The sequence below is a fragment of the Lampetra fluviatilis genome, chromosome 13 (genome assembly GCF_964198595.1).
Source record: "Lampetra fluviatilis chromosome 13, kcLamFluv1.1, whole genome shotgun sequence".
Taxonomy (NCBI): Eukaryota; Metazoa; Chordata; class Hyperoartia; order Petromyzontiformes; family Petromyzontidae; genus Lampetra; species Lampetra fluviatilis.
Window position 1 is genome coordinate 8495502 of NC_136287.1, and position 17836 is coordinate 8513337.

At 40.2% G+C, this 17836-nt stretch overlaps 2 protein-coding genes across 3 annotated transcripts in view; one reads left to right on the forward strand and one right to left on the reverse strand.

Moving 5' to 3' along the window:
* The window catches only part of LOC144935615 (chymotrypsin B-like), a 35399-nt gene that overhangs the window by 8114 nt on the left and 9449 nt on the right, over positions 1-17836 (reverse strand). The gene's annotated exons all lie outside the window — the stretch shown is intronic.
* Positions 1747-17823, forward strand: KIF27 (kinesin family member 27). Of its 2 annotated transcripts, none has more exons than XM_078862240.1 (20): positions 1747-1887; positions 3008-3312; positions 3569-3769; positions 4051-4775; positions 5236-5340; positions 5500-5652; positions 5966-6109; positions 6434-6658; positions 7337-7503; positions 7791-7918; positions 8062-8238; positions 8607-8812; positions 10367-10564; positions 10906-11019; positions 12597-12773; positions 13896-14111; positions 14241-14444; positions 14989-15187; positions 15795-15956; positions 16295-17823. In XM_078862240.1, the coding sequence occupies exons 1-20, from the start codon at positions 1868-1870 to the stop codon at positions 16768-16770; spliced, it is 4302 nt and encodes a 1433-aa protein (XP_078718366.1). In that variant the 5' UTR covers positions 1747-1867; the 3' UTR covers positions 16771-17823. The 2 variants fall into 2 exon arrangements, with proteins under 2 accessions (XP_078718366.1, XP_078718367.1); XM_078862241.1 differs by lacking the exon at positions 1747-1887 and adding an exon at positions 1912-1946.

Below are 17836 nucleotides of genomic sequence, written 5' to 3' on the forward strand. Positions count from 1 at the left end.
TTATTCATTGCTTTAAACATTCGTTTTCACCTCCTTCCCACGCTACGTTTATATTGTACCACAGTGGCTACCACGTATAAAACTAGAAACTCAACTCTTTTTTATTTTACCAGGTAACACCCACGAAGCTATATATCTTTTTGTCATAAGCGACCTGGCCACAAATTATAGCTCAACAAAGTGGCTTATATGGAAATGTATAGCAGCCAAATACTCTAAATGCATGTTGATTATAAATGTGGAGGAAAAAATTGGAGGACCTAGAGAAAAATCCACGCGACCACGGGGAGAACGTGTAGATATACAGGTTTCAGGGTCGGGATCGAACCCAAGACCTCCTGTATACCTGGCGAGGGAGTTAACATCTCGCCATTATGGTGTGTTTGTTACACAGCGTGTCACAAGTTTCTTTGGCACAAGCGAGGCCGATTTCATATGCTTACACTGCTTAATTAATAAGGTGCCCAGGAAGATAAAGACAATTTGTTTAACAAAGATGTGGCAATGATTGGATAGGTGTTAGCTCAATGCTTCACGTACGGGATACGAATCCGTTTCACTAACACAAAGCATGCTAATACATAAAGCTAAAGGTTATAATGATAATTTTAAAAAAAACGTTTTATCCTGTCACTAAGAGTAAATATCAGTACACCGCTTAACACCGTGCTGCAAACTGCAGTTGTAAATATTATTGCTCTGGCAGTCCACAACAAGTGCATTGCTTCATGAAATATTTTCTATTTCTCTTGCAATGCAGTTGGTTTTTTACGCTAATTTATATTTGCTTCATTGCTGCGGGTACACTGGACAGCTCCACCGGTCTCTGTGCAGCTACACCGGTTTCAGTGCAGCTACACCGGTCTGAATGCAGCTACACCGGTCTGAGTGCAACTACACCGGTCTGGGTGCAGCTACACCAGTCTCTGTGCAGCTACACAGGTCTGAGTGCAGCTACACAGGTCTGGGTGCAGCTACACCGGTTTCTGTGCAGCTACACCGGTCTGAGTGCAGCTACACCGGTCTGAGTGCAGCTACACCGGTGTGAGTGCAGCTACACCGGTCTGAGTGCAGCTACACAGGTCTGGGTGCAGCTACACCGGTTTTAGTGCAGCTACACCGGTCTGGGTGCAGCTACACCGGTCTGAGTGCAGCTACACCGGTTTTAGTACCGCTACACCGGTCTGAGTGCAGCTACACCGGTTTTAGTGTAGCTACACCGGTCTGAGTGCAGCTACACCGGTTTTAGTGCAGCTACACCGGTCTGAGTGCAGCTACACCGGTCTGGGTGCAGCTACACCGGTTTTAGTACCGCTACACCGGTCTGGGTGCAGCTACACCGGTCTGAGTGCAGCTACACCGGTTTTAGTACCGCTACACCGGTCTGGGTGCAGCTACACCGGTCTGAGTGCAGCTACACCGGTTTTAGTACCGCTACACCGGTCTGGGTGCAGCTACACCGGTCTGAGTGCAGCTACACCGGTTTTAGTACCGCTACACCGGTCTGGGTGCAGCTACACCGGTCTGGGTGCAGCTACACCGGTCTGGGTGCAGCTACACCGGTCTGGGTGCAGCTACACCGGTTTTAGTACCGCTACACCGGTCTGGGTGCAGCTACACCGGTTTTAGTGTAGCTACACCGGTCTGAGTGCAGCTACACCGGTCTGGGTGCAGCTGCTCCCCGCCTGCTCCCGTCGCGCTGCATGCCGGGTAGCCGTTGCTAGGCGACGCACTTCTTCCCCCACCAACGCCCGCGCCGCGTCCCGTAAACCAACGCCGACTTTGAAAGAACGATGTTGGGTCGCAATTAAATTACGATTTTATTTAATGACACAACTTTTTGGTTGTTTTTTTAGCGTGCGTTCTGATGCAGAGGAGCAACAGCGGGTACGGATTTTGCGTCTTGCTTTTTTTTTGGCGAGCGATACGGCGGCGGCGGCGGCACGGTGTGTAACAATAGATGTGCAAGTTTAAAAGCAAGGCCGCAGGGCGAGGCACCTACTGGGCCTTTTGTGTGTTTCGCGACTACGGTTAACTATTCAGAGTACAACGTTCATATCGAGGCGATGAAAACATCCTCCACTTGCAATGATAACTGTATCGCACAACGCGGTACCACGCTGTCGTTGTAATTATGCTAGCTTTATATGATAATTGGTTTTTACCCTTTTATCTGGCAACAAAAGTGACACCTTGTTTTTACAAGGATTCATGTTTGCAAACAAAAAACACAACTCTGATAATGTATGCACTGTCCTTGAAGTTGATTGGTCCACACCCGAGACAGCTTTCCTTAGAGCCTAGTCTCACATGGTGTTGGACCAGATGACGCCAAAAGGCGCACAACTCAAGGACAATGCACCATCAGAGTATTAGAGCTCGGGGAAAGCATTTACACCATTGGAACCTCATTTTCCAGTAGCAAAATATGATAATTGGGTTTTTACCCTTTGGCTGGGCTACAATAATAACTCATTGGCGTGTTGTTTACGTGACAAACCTCACTGAATGTGTCGGGTGGTGGAGGGTGACGACACATACGTACGCGATCTAACCCAAACACCTTGATTATGCTAGCCCTGTTCGTTTGCAGCACGTACGGAAAAGAATAACTATGTAATAGGCGACGTTTCGGCCAATGATCCTTCACAGCACATTGCCATGATATGTTTAATCACACATGGTCGTAACGTCGCTCGTGAACGCATTCTTCAACTGTTGCCCACAAAGACTTCAACGGTGGCTATTTGAAGACAATTGTGAAACTAAATTATAATTGGTAATGATGTGATGTTGCAGAATTCGACAAGGTAAATTTGTCTTGCTGAGAGTGACACATTCGCTCTTTCAAAAAGTTACGGAAATGGTGAATTTATATTTAACTTGAGCATTTAAGTAATTGCAGTATTGTACTTGGACTTCATACGGTAATTGTTACAGTGGAATATTTGAAAGTGCTTTTTTTTTAAACTTTATCATTCCCGCATGTGTTTTCTGAATTTTCCAGCATTGGAATGGATGACACGCTGGTGAGAGTAGCAGTGAGGATTCGTCCACTGTTACGTAATGAAATTCTTTACAGCCAGCAGACATGTGTACGAGTAGTACCAGGGAGCCAACAAATTCTGCTGGGAAAAGACCGAGCGTTTACTTTTGACCACGTGTTTGGGTCAAAAGTGGCACAGGAAGAGGTGTACAAGACGTGTATACAGCCACTTGTGAAATCATTTGTTGATGGCTACAATGTGACAGTTTTTGCATATGGCCAGACAGGCTCTGGAAAGACGTTTACAATAGGAGGAGCAAACATTGGTGAGGAAACACAGAATTTCCATGTTCCTGAAATAAAAAAAAACCCGGATTAATTTAACGATGCAAAGTAATAATTCATCTTGCAATTACATTATATTGTGGGGTAAAATGTATAGTCATTTCCTTAGTGCAAACCCAAAGGCATGTAAAATATGGACAACAGTTTTAAATGTACTGCTTATGATTGGTATATAATTCTGTAATGTTTTTATGAGATTGCACAATATTTGCACCTGATACCTAATGTGTTTTTCAGCCTCGAGTATTGAGGATGAGAGGGGAATCATCCCACGAGCAATTGCAGATTTGTTTTTTGCAATGAAGGAAAGCCACAATACGGACTTTTCCGTTGGTGTGTCTTACATTGAAGTTTACAAGGAGGAGCTGAGAGACCTTTTGGATATTGAGACGTTGAGTAAAGATATGCACATCAGAGAGGATGACAAAGGGAATACAGGTAGATACTGTCAATACATTATTGTTATTTTGACCTTTGTGCAAGTCAACTCTACAACTTATTATTAATGACGACCTTATTTAATCTGGGAATTTCTTCTTTAAGAAAAATTCCGGTTTATAAAACGCTTACAGATTTTATACTTTACAATTATGTATTCAATCTATAAACTTTTATATTGTATGATGTAGCAACTATATTTATAATACGTATATACTGTATATATTAAGCGTACTAATTCCTTGACTTTGGTTCCTTTCTGCATACTTGCATTTTTACAGTTATTATTGGGACAAAAGAGAGTGTGGTGGAGACGGAGGATGAGGTGTTAAGTTTATTGGAGGCTGGTAATGCTGCTCGGCATACTGGCACTACCCAGATGAATGAGCACTCAAGTCGGTCACACACCATATTCACCCTGACTGTTACTCAGAGGCGTCCCTATGGGTCATCCAACTCTGGAGACAACCTACACGATGAATCTGAAGTGAATGCTTTCGAGTCACTATCATCAAAGTTTCACTTTGTTGACCTGGCTGGTTCTGAAAGGGTATCAAAAACTGGCAACACAGGAGAGAGGTTCAAGGAGTCCATACAGATCAACAGTGGCCTTCTTGCCCTTGGTAATGTCATAAGTGCCTTAGGGGACCCAAAACGAAAGAGCTCTCACATTCCCTATCGTGATGCCAAAATCACTAGAATTCTAAAGGACTCGCTTGGAGGTAATGCAAAGACACTAATGATCGCCTGCATCAGTCCCTCATCAGGAAACTTTGACGAGACTATTAATTCGTTGAAGTATGCAAACAGGGCCAAAAACATCCGTAATAAACCAGTTGTAAACTACAACCCAGACTGGGACAGAATAGATGAAATGGAGCAGGAAATCAAGACGTTGCGTGAAGCCCTTCACAATCAGCGATCTACTTTAGCAACACGAGCCAGTCATGTATCACAAGATTTCCAAGCTCAAGACAGGTTGCGTATAAAATCCTTGGAGGATCAGGTGAGATCTTTGAAAATAAAATATAACAATAAAATGGTTACTTTAAAAATATTTTTTTTTACATTCCCCCCCTATATTTTAACTGTACCTGGTGGTTGTAAAAGTGGTATATTGATACGGGATTTAACTAATTATATACAGTAGATGCATTTTCAGTCTAAAGATTCTAAAATGAAAATATTCTTAATCTTAGGTTTTAATATTTTTCCCAATAAATAAATATAGCAGCAGTCACAACATATCACAGCACATTGATACATGCAACACCTGCACGCATTTTTTGTGTTAATTACCCACAATTAGATGCTAATTACACTTCATTAATTTATATTGGATTAACAAAACGAAAAGAATGCGCATTCATTAAAGGCGTGGACTCAATAAATTTAGATAACGGAACTACTGTTACATTTTAGAAGCCATGCCATCCTTGCCTAAGTGCTTTCTGTTTATGAATAAGGTGGGAAGTTTACAGACGGAGTGCAACCACTACCGAAATTGTACAGATGAAGCTTACCGCTTTCTCATGGAATTACGTAGAGCCTCCAACATTACACGGAACCAGGTATGTATATTTTGAAAAGTTATTTTACGGAAACATTGTTTGATATATCGAAAGTGGATTCCTCACACTTTTAAATGTAAACTGTCTCTGTGCCTTAATAAATAAGTCTGCAATAGCATGCCATGAGAATACCAGTCTACATTGCTCTACTCACGACAGGCTCAACGTGCAAAGGAATGGCTTGACCTTGCAGAAGAGTATAGAGATGACATTGCAACTGCATCTGAAAAGGATAGTGGGGTGCAGAGCACAGGCGAGGATCCACACCATGTTACTATCCTGCAGCTCAAACGAGAACTCAAGAAATGCCAGGTTGGCAAATAACCTCGTGCAAACATGCCTTTTGTATGCTCTGGGTTTATGCATCGGTCTATTTTTGTCGTTGTGTTGGAGCTGGTAGGGATTATTTTTGTTCATAATTTGCAACAGTATACATGTAGCGTGACAAGGCAATTATAGCAATTGTTTACATAACATGAAAACGTATATGTACTGTAATTGCATTTATTTGGCATGTAATATTAAAAAAGGTGGTTCGAATTTATTTTTTGAAATTGTAGATTTGCTAAAAATTTTAAGGATGGTCTGGGTTTTTTTTTTATTGTACATTTGCAAACATTTTAAGGATGGTCTGGCAGCAGACGAGAATGTATTTGGACTAAAAGAAAAGGAGCTGCAAGAGCTGCATGAGAAGGTAATGGCACTTGAAGCAGAGAACAAGGAGTGCCTGGCTGCTCTGGAGGACGCCATGGAGCGCTACAAACAACAGGTGTGTTTGTGTTGACATTCAGTTGCTTAGGATATTTGGCCATGCTGATAGTGTTTAAATTGTAATTTTTATTAAATGTTTTCTTTATGTCGCTTTACTTTTTTTCCTGCTTACACTGATTTCAAAATGAAATGCTAACAGTCCACAATTGAAAAGAAATCCGGAATAATCAACCTCATTGTTACAACAGTAAAACATTTATACTGTTCGTGTATTTTTGCATAATATTGCATATTGAAGCAAAAACATGCACAGGCTGCTGTATATAAGCATTGGTTATGATTGAAAAAAAAATAACATTTACCCATATTTGTGTTTGCACAGAGTGACAAGGTGGTTGAGCAACAGATGGTGATTGCAGATTTTGAGAACAAGTTGCATATGCTGAAATCACAGCATGCTGGCATAAATCCAGATATTGTCCCCGTCAGTCCTGTCTTATCGGAGCCTTTTAGACGCCCACACACAGTTCCTCTCAAGGCTGTCCGACCTATCCACTTAAGTGCTGAGCAAGCCAGCCAAAGCCTATTTACACAGAAGGCTCGAAAGGTGTGGGAAATACTTTTTTTTAATGCAATTTGAATTCACAAATGTTCAGTTATGTATGATAGTTTTATATGAAATGCTTGATTGTAATGATGTAGTTGGCAGTAAAAAAAAGTGATGACATTGCTGCTACGATTGATGAGGTATGTTCAATTGACAGCCAAAATGCTTCCAAGGCTATGTGATGTTTCTCTTTAGCACAGAATGCATGCTCAAGATTCAGCTAGGATGGTTTTTACACTTTGCATATCTTCATATAAGTAGTCCTAAGATTGGGCAGACAGATTTGGTATTCAGCACTGCAGCAAAAAGTATTTTATTATGCATACATCCGAACACAGAAAGCAAGTTTAGAAAACATGATCTTGCATTAAATATTCCTGTACAAACTTCTATAATTGGATATGCAAATTTAGTTTTTTTAATTATTAAACATATAAGGACTCCATATTATCTACCAATATATGAACATCTGTTGGTTTCCAGGTGGTAAAACCATGCTACAATACTAAACCATGTACTGAAGCCACTATATTGACCCTTTATTGACATACGATATTGCACATGTATGCTAGAGTCCACAAGTGTGTGTATATATATATAATTGTGCATGCTAATACAATTCTTGGTAAGCTCTCAGACATGAAAGTGTGTGCCCTTAAGTAAATTCCGGTGTTGCAGGTGCACACGAGCCCTCCGACGTACTCTCTGGAGCGTGTGGTGGCCAGATTCCATGCCCGCAGTCAGCTTCTGCTAAAACAGCTGGAGGAACAGGACGAGGTGCTGCGGGAGAGTTTCTCTGATGATGGTGATGAGATGGATAAGCCTGAGCTACACAGCAACTTCAGGTAAATTCGTCCAAGTAATTAAACAGGTTATTTGTAGTCTCCCCAAATCGCCTACCTTTTTTACACGTGAGTAATGAATTAACATATTGTAAATGTACTATAGGACTGGATTGCAAGTTTAAGCATACATGTTGGCAGACTGTTCTATATATGTATTGGTTATTCTGTTTATTATGTGAATATACCCATATTATTTGTGGTTGCACAGAGTAAGAAGGTGCTTGATCAAATAGTACAATTTTGCATTTTCATTTGTTGAATTCTGAACCCATGCATTGTGTTTCTAGGCGCTCTGTTAATCGGACGTGGAGCCGTAAACCAACTTCATTCATGAGCATCAACAAACAAAGCAGAGGCTTTGTGTCTAAGATGGCAGAGCAAAGTGGGGAGATCCCTGAAATTATCACTTCATCAGGTGATGTATAATTTAAAATGGCCACTAATACAAAAGAGGTTTTTTTTATATAAAAGTTTGTAATACCAAGAAAAGTATAAAAAAATAAGTTATAAAGCCTTAATTATATTAATGAAAGATAACGTTCTATTTGGGCTGAGCAGGTGTTAGTGTGGCTGGAAATGATGATGAGGAGGCCCTTTTACAAAAGAGCCAAATGGTGAACAAAAGGCGGCTGAAGGATTCGGAGATACGCTTCATGCAGGCGCAGCAGAAGAACCGCGAGCTTGCAATAAACATCCGTATGAAGGAAGAGCTGATCCGCGAACTTGTTAAAACAGGTACGGACTGCTTAACTCTGGTTTGAGTATCGTTAGCTCACTCTTGCATACTTCAAATAAAGATGTGCAGTGGAATAAAAAATGTTGCAAATACATATTGCATAAATGAACCCTTGTTTAAGATGAAATTGAGGAGCTCATCCATCATCCTGTCAAAACATGTTCACCCCACACAATGTCATTAATGAATGCTCTTTTATATTTCATGGGTGATAATTAAACTGGCATGAGTTTCAAACAACCACTACCTATTTGATACATAGGTATACACTGTGGTGAAGTTTTTTAAACATTTTGCATATGATTGGAAGTAATTTGAGATCTGCAAATAAATGATCGATTTAATGGGCATTGGTGGGCATTGCCAGGCAAAATGGCGCAGGCGATGAACCGAGAGTACTCTGAGAAAATGCGGGAGGCAGAGCGTGAGACCACTGCGGCACGAGCAGAACTTCAGGAGTCCCAGCGGCAGCTGCAAGAGGTCGAGCAAAAGGAAATGAGGGATGTGGCTGAGAAAGCACGCTTGCAGAAGGAGTTTCGCAAAAGGATGGAAGCCGCCAAGGTTAACATTCAGGTCAGAAGCTGGATTGAGGTTGTGGTCCAGTGAATTGCTCTTTCTATGTTTGTAAAGTAAAATGTAAGCAGTAAAATAATTCCTTTGCTTAAAAAAATCCGCAATAATGCTTTTGTGCTATGAATTACATCTAGTTAAACATTTAAGCTAAAGAGATGTGAAATGTATTTTCCTTGTTGATAAGAATGGACATTTTCTTTTTCTGTAAGCATGTGTCCTTTAATGCGGACATTTATATATTCCCTGTGGTGTACATTCACTTTTTGCCAGGTGTGACCAATTGTAGTGTGCGAGATGTGGCGTCTTTGTTTTCAAAATTACATCGAATGAATTTGAGGACAAATATGCAGGTCTGAGTTTGCCGAAATTGATCACACGTGGTTTTTATATTGTAAAGAACATCTACAGTATGTTTTTTATCTGAAACACATAAGAATATGGTAGGTATTTACAATATCTGACGAACATTTATTTTCAGTATGGTATATGCACCCACCAGGCACATAACAATTGATCAATCAATTAAAACCAATTCATCGACCAAGTAAATCGGACAATATCACAGAAACAGTACAAATCAGATAAATAAATATTTTTTTAAGTACCATGATTTCCAAATGTGGTGATACATTGCATTGCCAGTGGAGTGGTTACATTCCTACATTTTTGCGTGAAGCACAGGGAGACATTAATTCTACATTTGAAGCTTTCGTGACTGCAAGGATTCATATTCTTAGGTTTTTTCGGTAAAGTCACGTAGGTAAAAAATTAAAATTAAAAAAAGTAAAAATAAAATAAAAATCACGACGTTTCGGAGGCAACACAAGCCTCCGTCGTCAGGTGGAACCGTCACAGCACGATAGCTGTATCACTTGACACAGGGAGACAATCATATGTGTTGAATAAACAATTCTGGTGACCTTTGTTCAATTCACGATTGAGTATTTCACGATCGAGCAGTAGATCGCTCATGGTGAGTAGTTGAGTTGGGCAACAAGATGACATTGCACGACACGTGACGGTGGGATAACAACGCATGTTATGACATCGAAATGTGTGTATGGTGTGAAGTAATTACCAAAAAAAGGCTTTTAATTTAACAGTGGTTTTTAAATTTAAGTTTTGGTTAACCCTTTCATACATTGGCTATTGGGTATATATACAAAAAGTTTGCTAATTATGGAATAGATTTGTTAATACTTTAACAGTTTGGGTGCTATGGTGGCAAGATGTTAACTTCCTCGCCTGGTATGCAGGAGGTCATGGGATCGATCCCGACCTTGACGACTATATATTTTGAGTTTGCATGTTCTCCCCGTGGTTGTGTGGATTTTTCTCCACTTCCTCCGGTTTTTCCCTCCACATTTTAAAACATGCTTTTAGAGTATTTGGCTGCTTTAAATTTCTGCATAAGTCACTTCGTTGAGCTATCATTTATGGCCAGGTCGCTTCTGAAAAAGAGCGAAATAGCTCGGGTGGGCCTTACCTGGTAAAATAAAAATGCTTTCAGTTTAGTTTTATTTAAAATCCCAATGTGTGTATCTATTTGAACAGAAGCTGCATAAGAAGCATCAGGACACAGAGAAGCTGGCTTCAATAGCAACACAAGGTGATAAGCGTCAGAAGGATTTGGAGCGGCAGGTGGAGGTTATGAAGCAGCAGCAAGCCTCTTTCCAGAAGAAACTGCAAGCTGAGACCGAGCAAAAGAGGCGGTTGGAGAATGAGATGGAAAGGGAACTGCAGCGCATTAAGGTTTCACATTTTTTATGAATGCACTTTTGATATTCTTGGTGTAAAAAGGTATATTACCTTTATATATTTAAAAAATACACTTTCTGAAGCTGGTAAAGTGAATAATATGAATTATTACAATATTGGAGTGAATGGTTGGGTTTTAGTAACATGTTGCCACATTGTATGGCATGCTTATGTATTGTATGCTGTAAAATTACAACATCCATGGGCCAGTAGCCTTTGAAGTTGTTTTTCATATGATATGTACTGCTCATTAAGTATCATATTAAAGTTTTCCCCAAGTAGTAATTTTAAGGTAAATAAAAGTTATTTTCACATTTCTAATACTCTGCCTTCAGGATCTTGAGAAGAAGAATGAACAACAGCAGAAGGTCCTGGAAGTAAAGTCTCTAGAGATGGCGGCTCTTCAAAAACAAAAGCAAATTGGAACCTTCATGTCCATTGAAGACAAGGTCTAAATATTCCATGATTGTTTTTTATTTCACATTGAATCGTTTTACTACACTTCATACAATTCTTCAATGCAAATACTGAAAATACACATGTAAATCATACTATATTACAAACACATTTCTGCGGAGGGAGCTGGTAGGAACATTGGGTTGCTCGGTCAATGGCCAGGGTCAACGGCGGCGTGGTGTATTCCGCAAATATGCCCGACTGTGAGGGCGGGCACAAGCCGGTGTGAGTAGGTTAAACGTTAAGTTTTATAAGGGCCCCTCCCCATCCAGCCCCACCCTCCCCACCATCCACTCCGCACCCAGCCCCACCGTCCCCTCTCAGCCCCTATGCACCATCTCCACCCAGCCCCTCCCTCCCCACCCAGCCCCTCCCTGCACGACGGACACAATAATCCCCTGTGGGCTGGTGTAACCAGGAGGTTCCTACCAGTAAAAAAGATATTCTGGCTGGCTTCCTGTCTGGATTCCTGGCTGGGTTGGCTGGCTGACACACAGGTGCTTGTGCATGTTAGTGACGTCACCTCATACATCTGCGCGATGACATCATCCACATCCCACAGCACTGAGCCAGGTTCGTGCGTGTAGACTTTTCAGAATCTTTATCTCGACTGGAGGAATCCGATGAGCTATGAAGCTCTTTTTCACAGGTGTCCAGTATGGGTGGGTTAGCAGGTTAAAACAGCAAACAATAAAAAAAACGATAGGAGTGAAAAATAGAGAAAATAGCTTAAATGTAAATAAATAATGCTAAAATAATTATATAAGTAATATATATCAAGCTTGCGAAAGGCAGCAAAAACGATAAATACAGAATTTACGCCTCCACCATGGCCGTGGATCCTGCACAAATGCTCGGGATAGGTGATCATATTATACTATATACATGTTGACTGTAGCTGTAGGGGTTGTTTGAACATACTTTTACATGCTGGTCAGTGCAGGGAGATAACGGTGGGGGTCAGAGGAGGGGGGGTGGTTTGGGGAACTCCAGGGCAAGTTCAGACATCCATCACCGATGTCAGCCATTGCTGGTAATTGAACCAGGATTCTGGTACAACGTAGTGCACCAACCATCCTGCCACCCCTCCATCATATAGATTAAATGTATGTTTGGGAATTGCGCTGAAATATACAATGCAAAACAGTTTTACGCCCACTGTATCATGGACCTTTTTTTATTGTTATTCCCGTATAATCCAGTTTAATGCCGTTATTTACACAAAGTAGTTTTGAGGAAGATTACTTGTGTGTGATAGACTTCATGAGGCATTCATCGACAGCTTTATTTCACTGGTGAGATAAAGACACCATCAAATAAAGATGGTCAGTGCATCACACGCTTTCGGATGCGCTTCTGCAGCTGTCTGGAACACTCTTCCTTCTGACATTAGGAAGCCACTGGAGCTATATGCACTTTTAAATCTAGATTGAACAAACATGTTTGGAGAAGTGCTTTTTGTGTTTAGTTGTCCTTCTCTCGCACCTCCAATAAGCATGGTTGGCAACATACGGTGAGAAAGAAATTCAACATAAATACAAACAGCTGTGTCATGTGGCTGTTCGTGCAGAAGCTTGAAGAGCAGAAGGCCTGTCTGGATGAGGAGATGGAGCGGGTTCTTGAGCAGCGGCATGCCCTGTTGGAGCTACAGCAGGAACTTAGCAGGCGTGAAGACATATTAGCTAAGAAAGAAGCCCTGTTTCAGGAGAGAAGCCAGCTAGAGATTAAGCGTCTACGATCAAGTCAGGTACAAACAAATCCTCCACCGAGCTTTCTCATGCACAGTGATAAAATAACAAAGAAATGTTTTGCAAAGCCCAGATTATAACTGGATATCTAACTTTTTATGCAGCCATGATTGATATAACACAATAAACTTGCTGCATCGGAAACCAATTTCAGGTTCCATTTTCTGCATTATCCAAAGGTAATGATAATTTATGAGATGTGTGCCATTATAGTGCAAGGCTTTCACGAATGCACTATGTGTCACAGATGTGTATAGTCTTCAATTCAGGAGAAATGTTACGTGGGTTGACTCGATTAAGTGATTTGCAAATCGGTTTTCAACTTGGCAAATTTTGGCTCTGATGCTAGCATACATGACCAATTCTTTTTTGCATAACGTGACATGATGCTTAATGTCCACTTTGAAGTACACGGTGCATATTTATGGTTAATGTACCTGCAGTGATGATCATTTTACCACTGCCTATGTCTCGCTACTCTTGATACTGTCACAGTTGTGAATCACAGCACACTACACGACACCTCTTTTGCATCTTCCTATTTACACATGTTTCATGGATAAGAGGAGTCATGCTGCAAATTTATCCTCTGCATTTATTCACACAAAAGAGCCACCTGGACATTGCTTCTTGGAAGTACACCACTAATCCTATTATCCGAGATGTTTTCATTCGCGTGGGAAATCATATTCGTGCTTTTAGGGAAAGGTTGGGAGATGTATTCTTAGGTTTTTTCGGTAAAGTCACGTAGGTAAAAAATTAAAATTAATAAAAGTAAAATAAAATAAAAATCACGACGTTTCGGAGGCAACACAAGCTTCCGTCTTTAGGTCGAACCGTCACAGCAAGTACTTGATACAGCAAGCGTGCTGTGACGGTTCACAGCACGCTTGCTGTATCAAGTACTTGCCTACGTGACTTTACCGGAAAAAACCTAAGAATATGAATCCTTGCAGTCACGAAAGCTTCAAATCTAGAAGTTGGGAGATGTATTTTTGTGGATTGTCTTGGATTACAGGATCTATCAGTAGCCACCCTCCTTATCAATGCAAGTAAGAGGTGCTGGGCTGCATTCGTAAATGTTATATACTGTGTAGTTTTTGAATATTTTATGTTTCCAGGTGCTCAATAATGACTTGACTCGTTTGTCAAGCCGCCTGGACATAGTGGACCGAGAGATTTCCGATCGGAGCAAGAAACTTGGGACTACAAGTGATGCAGAACAGCGTAGGGCAGCTGAGGAGTTGGCTGTCCTGCAGCAGGAAAAGCAGCAGCTGCACGAGCGCAGGATAGAGCTTGAAAACAAACTTAAGGCAGGCAATGTCCTGGGTACTGAGGTAAACACAGTTTAATTGATTAAATAAAACCTGCCAACACTCGTTTATTTAGGAATTTTATACATGTTTTGTTACTTCGGGAAAGCCATTTTATGCATGTGATAAGAGTCTTGTTGGTGTGCATTGCAGGAGAGGACTCTGTTTCGACTGGATGAAGAGATAGATGCTTTAGAAGCAGCTATTGCCTACAAGGATGAATTCATTAGTAACCAGCAGCGGGCCCTGCGAGCATCTACCAGTGCCCTGACCCAGAGCCAAGCCAACATGATGGGCAGGCTGAGCTGCTTGTCTAATTCAGAAATCAGGACCCTTCTCTGTAGATATTTTGACAAAGTAGGTACTGCGTTTGGAATATTGGTAAAACTAAAAGTCGGCATGATTTATATATTTTAAAGGGGTTTTATTTATGGAGGGAACATTGTTTTTATTTCAATTTGCAAATAAAAAATTGAAGAGTGAGTTTTCACCATATATATATTTTCAAATTTGATCACAAAGTTTCCACTGCAAAAGTACAGATAAGTCAGCAGTTTCTCTAGAAAAAAAATATGCATTTACTATTTGCCATGCTTTTGGCAAACCACAAAGAAACAAAACAAATATAAAAAAATATTCCTTGATTGCTTGTAAACAACCAATGTTATGAGCATGGTGACAATACTTACTGTGGCAGTGTCCACCACCATTTTTTTTTATAGCTTGAGATTTTGTTGTTGTACTGTTTCCATTGTGGACTGCATTGAGAAACTGTTACAGAGAAAATATTTTGGATTGTAGTATTCCACATCAACAACCACGCTGTTAAAGTGAATGTGATTGGCAAAGTACGATACTTTTGTGTGTCTGTGTGTGCGCGCGCGTGCATGTGTTTGCATAGGTCGTGTCTCTGCGCGAGGCAGAGCGCAGGCTGAATGTGCAGTGTGCCGAGGCAGAAATGCGTGCAGACGAACAGGAACGTATTGTTCGGGAGTTGGAGCTGGCCTTGGACAGGGTGGCCATGGATATGGACAGGAAACTTACAGTCCTTCAACAAGAGTATGAACAAAAAGTTCAGCTGCTGCTTCAACAGCATGCCGGTTGGTCACAGCTAATTAAAAGTCAACAATAAACGGCACTATATTTTATCACTGTTCATCTTGAACCGGATCACATTACAGTTAGCAGGAATATGATATACAATGACAATTGCTATTTGTTGCAAATTGGTGTATGTGAAAGACTGTCATCGTTTTTTACGTGGTAAAATTCTAAGCAATTGCTCATGTAAGCACGCAGTTTATTTTACATGTATATAATGTATGTTTTCTAATTAGTATTCCAGCATAGCTCGAATTGCATGAAACCATTAATGGAATTAAAGTACTCATATTTTTATGGTTTTTGGAATTGTAGAAACATGATTTGTTTGGCTACATTTTTAAACCCCATGCTGAGTGACAAATTGTATATAATCTAGCATCATATATATATTTTAGAACTGTTGGTTGCCAGTTTTGAATTGCTCATCACTTTTAAATGTCATATTTTGTAAATCCCACCAACTGCAAAATGTATTGTACGTGTGCATGAGGTGATTGAATGCTTATCATTACGGAATATGAAAAACTGAATAAGATGGACAAATATTTTCTTCCAATAATGCAATTATCTCATTGCATGCTGTATTATTGTTTTGTTCTTTAGGTGGGGATGGTGTTAATGATATAAAGACTCATGATGAGAAAATGCAACAACTGGAAAAGGACTTATTTTTCTACAAGATGACGAGCCGTGAGTTAAAGAAAAAGTTAAAGGAAAGCAATGGAGAAAGCATCCAGCATAAGCACTCACAAAGCACTCAACAAGGTATGTAAATCTCTCCACAGTGTTTGATGTTGTCTGTTGGAATGCATTATAATAAAAATTACATATTTCTCAATGTTACGTGAGCATTTAATAAAAAATAATGCTAATTAGATTCTGCTTTTAGAATTAATTGTAAATTATACTTCCTGGTCTGATATCTTTAACATTAGAATGTTATACATTCAAGTTAAGCTTCACACCACATATCTATGCTACTTAAGCTACTTACATACCATAAAGGAATGTAATTAAGAACACCATGTTTATATGTTAGTGGAAATTCTAGCTGTTGTCCATTGTTTTGTTAACTGTCAGTAAATGACATTTTACTTTGCTAGGCAATGGCTACAATTCCATGGAATCTGTAAAGGCTACAGGGAGTGAGAATAAAACGTCTAATCCTGGTGTGGAGCACGGCAACGCACAACCTGACGAGTGGTCAGACCATGGAAAGGTATTTGAACGAGGAAAGGTCGGTGCAGACAGCGAGAATTCTAGTTTTAGCCGGGCAGAGCGGGTGAGTCGGCTGAGAGAAGAAATTGCAGAGCTTGTGCGGCACCCAACACCGCCCACAACACGCAGACATTCTGAAAGCTCCGAGGATCCACCTGGTACCACCGAGCTACATGAGCACCCATTGCGTCTACCACATGTATCCGAGAACACAGGACGCGTTATGACGGTTAGGAAGCCTCGTAAAGAGCTACGGCAGATCCCAGCTTCGGAGGTGACGGCACGGCGTGCGAGTCTCACTTCAAGCGTGAGCTCGATGCCTGTAGACTCCATTGATGCTGGAAAAAATCCCTGGTCATAAATGTACACCCTTGATGCTATGCACTTTGCTCCCATTGTTTAGCACCTTAAACGTCCACAAAAGTCATCAATAAATCTATGGCTGGATGAAGGTCTCCCCAAGATATCATCTCTCATGGTCCTGTCTTGTAGCAATTTCCCTACCACCTGCACATGAGCTAATATCATCACTTCATCTTCATGGTGGACATCCTCTCAGGCGCATTGCATTGTTATTCTTGACTACCAGCCAGTATCCATTCTCGCAGTGTCCTGTGCAGGACCACTTCTTTTAACGTAAAAAATGTCTTTAACATGCATATTTTCTCTAATCTATGTGTTCCTCTTTCTTTCTCTCAATGGAGTACTTGCATGCATGCATCCATCCCTCCATACTTTGTGCACTTATCAAATGTTGTTCCATTGTCCATGTTTTTCATGCATATCATTTTATTAAAGGGTTTCTTTTTTGATACATTGGTAAATTGCTTTTCATGATCAAGTTTAGCCTTTCAAAAGCACTCCAACCTGCTCTCTTGTCCATCTGTCCTAAGCATTTACTTTCATCCCAGTCCACCTTCAATTAACTTTCCCAGATATATTGTCTTCCTCTTGTGTATATATAAAGAAAAAAATCTGATATTTAAGTTAAATATCGGAATAAATTAATGTATAGTTTTTACTATTTAGATGCTAATTTATAGTATGTTTCATTTATAGTACTAAAAAAGTGTACATATATTTTATATTTTATATAAGCCAATGTTTTGTTTAATTTTATAGATGTGATTACACCTAATTTTTGTACCTTGAATAAAAAAAATATGCCTTTAGAAATATTGCAAGTACACATTTCATTGTCAATTTTTTTTTTAAACTTCTTTTATTTTTGTATGCTATGTTTTCTAATTGACGTGTTCTCTATACATTTGTTTTGAAATTAGCTAGGGTGGAGGATTTTTGTTGAAGGGATTTTGAGTGTGCAATATAACTTTATTTTGAAAATTTCAGTGATTAGGAGCCAATTATATTAAACATGGCCTTTTATACAATAAATGTAGCATCCAGATTTGAATTGTTGTCTGAGT

Bases quoted from the DNA above. Each gene is read 5' to 3' on its own strand.
- KIF27 (XM_078862240.1), top strand. From the start codon at position 1,868: ATGCAGAGGAGCAACAGCGG. The intron at 6,659-7,336 runs GTGTGGGAAATA...CCGGTGTTGCAG, and splicing joins TTACACAGAAGGCTCGAAAG to GTGCACACGAGCCCTCCGAC. The intron at 11,020-12,596 runs GTCTAAATATTC...CTGTTCGTGCAG, and splicing joins TCATGTCCATTGAAGACAAG to AAGCTTGAAGAGCAGAAGGC.